This window comes from Palaemon carinicauda, chromosome 34 (assembly GCF_036898095.1).
Source record: "Palaemon carinicauda isolate YSFRI2023 chromosome 34, ASM3689809v2, whole genome shotgun sequence".
In the NCBI taxonomy this organism is placed as follows: domain Eukaryota; kingdom Metazoa; phylum Arthropoda; class Malacostraca; order Decapoda; family Palaemonidae; genus Palaemon; species Palaemon carinicauda.
In genome coordinates, this window is record NC_090758.1 from 42,292,868 (window position 1) to 42,302,804 (window position 9,937).

The 9,937-nt window shown below is 30.8% G+C and overlaps 1 protein-coding gene across 1 annotated transcript in view; it reads left to right on the forward strand.

Moving 5' to 3' along the window:
- Positions 1 to 685: 685 nt before the first annotated feature.
- The window catches only part of LOC137626849 (neuroligin-4, Y-linked-like), a 13,494-nt gene continuing 4,242 nt past the window's right edge, over positions 686 to 9,937 (forward strand). Inside the window, exons 1-8 of the mRNA XM_068357834.1 lie at positions 686 to 927; positions 1,168 to 1,207; positions 2,729 to 2,863; positions 5,826 to 5,849; positions 6,191 to 6,287; positions 7,353 to 7,513; positions 7,662 to 7,856; positions 9,540 to 9,697. Coding sequence (XP_068213935.1) covers positions 686 to 927; positions 1,168 to 1,207; positions 2,729 to 2,863; positions 5,826 to 5,849; positions 6,191 to 6,287; positions 7,353 to 7,513; positions 7,662 to 7,856; positions 9,540 to 9,697 — 1,052 coding nt within the window. The remainder of the gene's footprint in view (positions 928 to 1,167; positions 1,208 to 2,728; positions 2,864 to 5,825; positions 5,850 to 6,190; positions 6,288 to 7,352; positions 7,514 to 7,661; positions 7,857 to 9,539; positions 9,698 to 9,937) is intronic.

The window sequence follows — 9,937 nt, forward strand, 5'->3', positions numbered from 1 at the left end:
TATAGTTTATTAATTATTTTTTTACTCACCTTTTCCTCCCTGTTGAAACCTTTAGACCTATTGCATTATGCTTTTCCAACCAGGCTTGTGGACTGAAATGAATATGAGTAAAACTAACATAATGTTTAATGGAAATGAAGAGAGACAACAAATAAGTTATTGATAAGAAGACTCTAGAGATTGTTGATTATATAAGTTCTTAGGAAGATAATAAAATTTTCCCTAGGACATGATTCCAAAATTAAATGATGGATAATCATAGGATGGAAAGGATTTGGTGAAGAAAATGAGATTATGAATGTAAAATGCCTCTTTGTTTAAAAAGAAAAGTATTTAATCAGATGGTCGTACATGACTTATGTACAAGAAATTAGAGACTTACTAAAGCCTTGAGCTAGTTGCAACTCAAAGAACTAAGGGAAAAAAAATTATTGCAATAACATTAAGAGACTAAAGAAGAGTAACTTGGATGCGAGAGTAGACTAAAGTAAAGGATATTCTAATATGTAACAAAATGAAATAGACATGGGCAGGGCATATGATGAGATTGACTTATAATAGATGGACATTAGCAATAACAGAGTGAGTCCACAAAGATTGCAAAGGAAGCATGGGAGGAGAGATAAAACATGTCCTGCTTCTGTACTAATCAATATCTATATCTCTCTAAACCTATGATGGTAAGATGACCACAGTCCCAACTACTTGCAGTTGCATCCCTAGAACCCATATGCTAGATCCGAGTACCCCTCTTAAGTATCCTGATTGCCTCCTTGCAGCTGCAGCTCTGATGGCCTACCCAGTGGTCGTCTTCATCCATGGAGAGTCGTTTGAGTGGGGATCTTCAAGTCTCTACGACGGATCAGTTCTGGCAGCTCTGGGCAAGGTCATTGTGGTGACCTCTCAACTATCGTCTCGGCATTCTGGGTAAGGGAGGTTCCTCTGTAGTGTTTCTAAGTAAAGTTGTAATTTCATGGAAAGTAAAGTTGTATTTTCTTAGTGAGTAAGGTTGCATATTATTGGTAAGTAAGGTTGTTGTCTTGGTAAGTAAAGTTGTAATTTTCGAGTAAAGTTATTGCCTTGGCAATCAAATTTGTTTTAATTTCAGGTAGGTAGGATTGTATATTCTTAGTAAGTAAGGTATTTGGATATTCCTGGTAATTAAAGCTGTATATTCGTGGTAAGCAAGAATGTTGGATATTCTTCGGTAAGTACAGTTGTTGGATACTCTTTTGGCAAATAAGGTTATAGATTCTTGTTAAATAAGCATTTTGGAAGAAAAGAATATTTTTTCCGCTAAAATCCTATTATCAAAACTTCACTTGTAAGATACATAATATTTCAATCTCATACACCTTGCATATAATTATATCTTATTCTTCTACTACTTTGTTATTGTATCATACACAATTTTATATATGTTTTATGGAAAAAAAGATTCCTTAGCTATGAAATATTCCTCTAACGAAGATAAGTTTTTAAATAAAATAGACCAAAAAAAAAAAAAAATCCTTTTAATCCTGTCGACTCTAAAGGAATCCGTGGCAGCAAGATGAAGAAGACTGGATATGGTGAAGTCCCCTTGATAAACTTCTTCTTCTTGTTTCCCGGAAAGAGAGACACAGGCAGCGAATCAACCATTGGAAAACACACAGGAATAATTCAGTCTCTGACCTTTACAAAAGACAGACGGAAAGTGAGGTTTTGTCTTTTGCCTTCGAGAAACATTATTTTTAGGGCTACAAATAGATGTGCAGTCAGAATTTTCTCTTAAATGGAGATTAAAGTTTTGATATGTTACCGGAAATTGACTTGTTACTTTTATGTTGAAAATATACTTACTTTTTCTTCTTCTTTATGAATGGTACATCACTTAGCTTGAGGTGGTTAGGCCAAGGTTAGTTCCTGTTCATCCATCAAGTTGAACCATTAGCAGCTGTTGCTAGGAATATACCATAATTGTTAGGTTAGGTTTGTAACATTAATTGCCAAAGAAACAAGATGATATATATATATATATATATATATATAAATATATATATATATATATATATAGTATATAAATATATATATATATATATATATGTATAAACATATATATATATATATATAAATATATATATATATATATATTTATATATATACATACATATATATATATATATATATACATATATATATATATATATATACATATATATATATATATATATATATGTATATATATATATATGTATATATATTCACATAAGCCATAAACTATATGCCCCCTAATGTATGAATTTTCTGCCTCGGATCAGACACCCAAAAAGGAATCCATTCAAAGATAATAGCTTCTGTCGTGCTTGAGAGTCAACCTGGGCTCAAGAAACTGAGGATCCATTGACTTAGCAGCTCTTCATGGGTAAATTACTAAGTCGATGAAACCTGTTTCTAGGCCGGGTTCGATTCCCTGGCTGATCAGAACCTATGATTTTAAAGCTGATTCCCCTTGGTGTCTGATCTCGTAGTAGAAGAGAATCCAGATATAATGAGGAGTGTAATAAATGGCTTTTATGAATAACAATATGAAAAACTTGTCTAAATATGCAAAATTATAATATACATATACGTACATACATCAATATCTGAACTTTTTAAACTTAATCTACCCCAGGATTTTACAACGCGAACACTGACCCAGTGGGTCGCCCAACTGTTGCTAACTATGGCCTGATGGACCAGCTAGCTGCCTTTGCACTGGGCTCAAGAGAACATCGTCCGCTTCGGGGGTGACCCAGGTGAGGTCACGGTCATGGGTCACGGCACGGGAGCCGCCTGCCTCAACTACCTTGTCATATCGCCCGCTGCTACAGGTCAGTCAGTAAGTAAACCTTGTTCTCTGTGACAAAGCGAAATTTGAAAGATTTCAAGATATTCCTCGTGATGATACTTGTGGTTGGCGGCATGACGTGATGTTAATGGCTTTTAGCGTGATATTTCTAAGGGATGCATTTGGTATCATTATTACTTCTAATACTGATAGAATTGCTGCTGCAGTTACTGTAATCTAACTAATCCTAGCACTAAAAATAATAAAAATAATAATAATAATAATAATAATAATAATATAATAATAATAATAATAGTAACCTAAAAAAATAATTTATAATAATAATAATAATAATGATAATAATAATAATAATAATAATAATAATAATAATAATATAATAATAATAATCATAGAAAATAACAATAATAACAATACTAATCATAATAAAAATGATAATTATCATTCTTCTTAATATTTTCATTATTATTACTATCATCATTAATTTTATTATCATTACTATAATTATTATTATTATTATTATTATTATTATTATTATTATTATTATTATTATTATTATTATTATTATTATTATTATTATTATTATTATTATTATTATATTATTACTAAACGTAGCATCTTCACTCTTACACAGATAATCATATCAAACAAAATCCTCCATCTAGTCCACAAATGTAAATTCCTGAGAGGAAACGTATTTCAAAATCCCATGATGGAAACGAGAGTTAAATAATACATATAATAGAATGACTATATCGTGGAGAATCTCAGGTTTTCTCAAGGGACTTCCTCATTTGAATCAATACTTATTTTTTGGTTTTTGTTTTGGAGTTGTGAACTTGTAAGGAAAATTGTATGTTTTGATAATATTCTGTTTAATTCAATTTATGGGTATTTAGATTTTTCTAGTATTATGAAAATAATATATATATATATATATATATATATAGTAAACACACGTATAATATACAAATATAAATATATATATATATAAATATATATATATATATATATATTATATATATAGTAAAAACACGTATATATATACATATATATACTATGTATATATATGTATATATATATATATGTTTATATATATATATATATATATATATGTGTATATATAAATGCATATATATATACTGTATATATATATATATATATATGTATATTTATATATATACATATATATATATATATATATGTATATATATAATATATATATATATATAGATATAGATATATATCATAGTATTATATATATATATCATGTAATATATTAATATATATATATATATATATATATATAAATTATATATATATATATATATATATACATATATATAATATATATAATATATATATTATATATATGTATATATATTGATAAATTTTGCACATTTAAATGTATTTCATATTTCAAATAAGTCGTATATATATTACATTAAAGTCTGAATTCTATTAATGACCTCGGGATCAGTGCCCCAGGCGAAATCACTCAAAGTCTATAGTATCTGACCGGCCGGGTTTCGAACCCTGGTTGAGGATACTTGTATGCCATTGACCTACCACTCAGACATGAAGAAAGAGATCCAGTCTTTAATGTACTTATATAGATGGCTTATTTCAAATATGAAAAAAACGTTTGAATATGCAAAATTTATCATGAAACGAATGCCAAGTCACAAACATACCAATTAGCTACGATGGTGAAGATGGGATGAATTCAATTATAAGTACATAATACCTAAATTCAACAGGTATATGTAGAGAAGAATTGTCATTGACCTTTATATTTCTTCGTGGCTGAGTAGTAAGTCACTGTCTATACAAGTTTGGAACATTATTGAGAGAAAAACGGATAAAGATAAAATATTATATGATATTTATGATCACTGAGGCTTTCAGAATCCTTGAATATTTGTTTAAACACACACACACTCAATCATAGGTATATATCAGACTATAAGACGTACAGAAGCAGACATACACATACATATACACTATATATATATATATATATATATATATACCAGAAAAGTACCAAAATCATATAAAATAACAGTCCCTCTAAACACGGAAGACCATAGAATCCTTCCTTACATAATATCCTTCGGCCAATCCTTCTCCCCTGGTTATCAAGAGCAGGTCTGTTCAAGCGAGCAATCCTGATGTCAGGATCTGCACTCAGTCCCTGGGCTTTAGTCCGGGACCCATCTGGACACGCCTTTGATGTAGCCACCCAGTTGGACTGCCCTGTTCCAAACGACCACTTTCGCTACTATGAAAATCTCCTCCAGTGTCTGAGGAAGAGGCCTCTGCATGACATATTAAAGGTGATTAAGTTGGAAATGTATTGAGAATGAGTGTTTGATTACCAGTTTACGTGACCCGACAAAGTTTCAATTGCTTTATCAGTTTTATATTACAAGTTGATATGTTTCTTGAAAATAACCATAAGTCCATCGAAAAGAAAAGGGACGATTATTCAACTTTAGACTATACTATTTTAGCGTATACTATTTCCAATCATATAATATGCTATAAGTATAGGATTTTTATTTGTTATTAATATACTGTCTATTCTAATAACAAGAACAATTGTACATAGTAAATATTGTGGTTTTCAGTGATTATTCTGCCCCTGGCAATATGCCACCACAGATACTGTTCAAACAAAGCAAGTAAGGTACATGGAATGTGAAGAGCTAGAAACAATAATGAATTGGAATTTCCTTTTTCTTTTTTCTGTTTCTACCTAATGAAAACATTAAATACAGAAGGAAATATATATAATAATAATTTCATTAATTGTTAAGTGTGTTTTTTTTGGTTAATAATTAAATAATTATATTGTATTTAGCTCCTTTTTTATGTTTTCCTAAAACGTGAAAAAAAAAAAAACAAGAGATTGATGATACATTTAATTAAACAATATGGCAATTTGTTTCAAAATATAAAGAATAATTGATTATTTTTTCTCCTTATATAACAGGTAATGAATTTGAATAACTTATTGGTAATTAAAGTTTTTTGTAATTAAATATTTATTTCAGTGGATACGTTGAAAATTTTATAGTTATAATTATAACTCAATTTTAACCGAAAGTCTATATAAATAAGTAAAGGTGTGTTTTAGAAAAACGAAATGTCATTAGAAATTTGAGTTTACATTTGACCTAACAATATTGTAATACTTATTTTAACATAGGATGATTTCTTTTTATTATAGTGCTTTTACTTCAACCGCGAAAGACAAATAATAAGTTAACTTTAATATTTCTGTCTAAATATTAATCATGATTTAGGAAAAATATAACTTTTATAAAAGAAAATAACATTAACCCAATGTTCTTAAAGGTTCAACTAAAGACATCCAAGTTTCAAGTGGATGTTGGCCCCAGCATTGATGGTGTCACTATCAAACCAGACTGGAAAAATCATATGAGAAAAATGGGTAAGTTTTACTTCAAAATTTCCGTAGATGGATTTGATATGTTTGTCAACTCAAACGCAAAAACAATTGATTTATTATAAAAGCTATTTAGGGTCTCAACTCAAAATGCATGAGATGGAAAATACAGCTGAAACACGTAAATGTATGACATTACATATATAAAACTCTATACACAGGTATATATATATATATATATATTTATATATATATATATATATATATCTATATATGTATATATATACATACATATATATATATATATATATACATATATATATATATATATATATTTATATATATGTATATACATATATATATATATATATATATATGTATATATATATATATTTATATATATATATATATATATATATTTATATATATGTATATACATATATATATATATATATATATGTATATATATATATTTATATATATATATATATATATCTATATATGTATATATATATACATACATATATATATATATATATACATATATATATATATATATATATTTATATATATGTATATACATATATATATATATATATATATATGTATATATATATATATTTATATATATATATATATATATATATATGGGCCTCCCTTTGTGGGTGGGGATACCTTAACGTGATGATCAGCAGAGCTGTACTAGGGCTACCTATAATAGCTACGTTTGCTGTGAGCAATCAGACATAAATCAACCACCATCACCAATCCGTAGTTTACAAGCGTGGTGATGAAAACTCCAAGCATGAATAAGGATGTGGCCAATGTCCTGCAGAGTTCTAAACAGAACTGCTTTTGATGTTGTCGTTGTTGTAGTTTTATATACACAGATATATACAGTTATGAACTGAAATCCTTCCATAATGAATACATACGTTTAAACAAAATAAAATTTCTAATTTCTAAACTATAATATAAAAGTTAACTCGCGCCTAAGTACTTATTCGTATATCCTAAATATCTCCATTTGTCTATACTAAGTAATATTCTTAATCTCTCGACTATAAACAGAAAATAAGAAATTATTTTCTTTTCCTCTTGATTTCAAAGGCAAGGAAGGTCGAACTCCCGTTGACCTCCTTCTAGGAATGACAGCTGCTAACCCCCTTGACATCCTGAGTCAGCAAGAAGTCCAGGAAGGATTCGATGCTAACTATAGGGAGGATCTGCTGAGATCCTTCGTTGTCAATAACTATCGCTATTATCTGCAGGTGGGCATTATTATTATTATTATTATTATTATTATTATTATTATTATTATTATTATTATTATTATTACCTGAGCTACACACATATATAAACTATATAATCTATTAAATAAAGGTATACCTCACCAAGAGTATTTTCATCTTCCCACAGGAAATAATGTTAGCCATCACAGCCGAGTACACTGATTGGTCGAGATCCCTCCATCAACCAATCAGCATCAGGGACTCAACCGGCCAAGGCCTTCACGATGCGAATATCGTCTCACCGATGGCAGATCTTGCCAAGCAGCTCTACACGACTTCCCGTTCATCTTATCTCTACGTGTTGGAGGAAGAAGTTTCAAAAGTATGTCGATATGGATAGATTGGATTTATATATCAAATAAAAAATATAGCATATTTTAAAAATGAGACTCTGACACTCTATTAAAAGTTTTGTAATATCATCAATAGATTAGAGATATGTGTATCCAAATCATGCAAAGTAAATCTATAAAAATATGATATGATAAATATCAATAAAAGAATCATACTATGAATAAAATAGAGAAGGCAATATTAGAAGTACAGGGTGGTTTTAGAAGAGGTAGGGGATGTATGAATCAGATTTTTACAGTTAGGCAGATATGCGATAAATATTTATCAAAAGGTACGATGGTGCATGTTGCGTTTATGGATTTGGAGAAAGCGTGTAATAGAGTTGATAGGGAAGCGATGTGGAATGTGATGAGGTTATGTGGAATTGGTGGAAGGTTGTTGTAAGCCGGGAAAAGTTTCTACATAGGTAGTAAAGCATGTGTTATAGGATAAGAAATCAAGTGAGCGATTGGTTTCCGATGAGAGTGGGGCTAAGACAGGGATATATGATGTCACCAGGGATATTTAACTAGAATGTTAACATATTGATGAGAGAGGTGAATGCTCGAGTGCTTGGACGAGGATTGAAACTGGTAGACGAGAATAATCATAAATGGGAAGTAAATCAGTGGTTGTTTTAGGATGATACTGTACTGGTTGTAGACACGGAAGGAAAGCTTAGCAGATTAGTGACAGATTTTGGAAAGGTGTGTGAGAAAGGAAGTTGATAATTAATGTGGTTAAGAGTAAGGTTATGATATGTAAGAGAAGGGAAGATGGTGCGAGGTTGAATAGCATGTTCAATGGAGAGTTACTTGAGGAGGTGGATCAGTTTCAGTACTTGGGGTCTGTTGTTGCAGCAAATGATGATGTACAAGCATATGTACGTCAGAGAGTGAATGAAGGATGCAAAGTGTTGGGGCAGTGAAGGGAGTGGTAAAGAATAGAGGGTTGTGCATGACTGTAAAGAGAACCCTATATGAGAAAGTGATTCTACCAACTGTGATGTATGGATTGAAGTTGTGGGGAATGAAAGTGACGAAGAGACAAAAATTTAATGTTTGGAGATGAAGTATCCAAGGAGTATGACTGGTGTATCTCGAGTAGATAGGGTTAGGGACAAAGTAGTAAGGGTGAGAAGGGGTGTAAGAAATGAGTTTGGCCATGTTGAGAGAATGGAAAATGGCTGTCTGCTAAAACTGGTGACGAATGCTAGAGTTGATGGAAGAAGTACAAGAGGAAGACCAAGGTTTGGGTGGATGGATGGAGTGAAAAAAGCTCTGGCTGGTAGATGTGAGAGAGGCAAGAGAGCGTGCTAGAAATAGGAATGAATAGCGAGTGATTGTGATGCAGTTTCAGTACGCACTGTTCCTTCCTTCGGTCGCCTTGGTTGATCGCGGAGGTAGCAGCAGTAGGGGATTCAGCGTTATGAAGCTTCATCTGAGGTGGATAACGGGTGAGGGTGGGCTGTGGACCCTAGCAGTACCAGCCGAACTCGGTTGAGTCCCTTGTCAGGCTGGGAGGAACATAGAGAGAGAAGGTTCCCTTTTTTCGTTATTTTGATGTCGGTTACCCCAAAATTGGGGGAACTGCCTTGGTATATGTATATATGTATCTACTTTAGTAATTATCAAAATTAAACTTAAATCTGATCTGCTTATCTTTCTCAAAGTCTGGAAACGAGAGTATTTTCCTGAACGAGCTGGTGTACGTCTTTGGAGGTCCTCTGGGTGCTCTTGGACCCTTGACCTCAAGTTATAACTTCACTAAGATGGATGTCACACTCAGCAAATCCTTCATATCAATGTGGAGTAATTTCATCAAATTAGGGTAAGGAGATGAAGTTGATTTTGATACTGATTCATATTTTATTTTTAAGTTCATTATAGTTCACATAATTCTGATGTATAATGTTATAAATATCTGTAATTTCAAATGAAAAGTAAAACATTTAATGCTTAATAACATATTCATTAACTTGATATGAATAGGTAGAATATCCCACTTCATTGCTTCCTAATGATTATATTAAGTTTATTCAGTTATTAGAATTAAATCAAAACACTGATT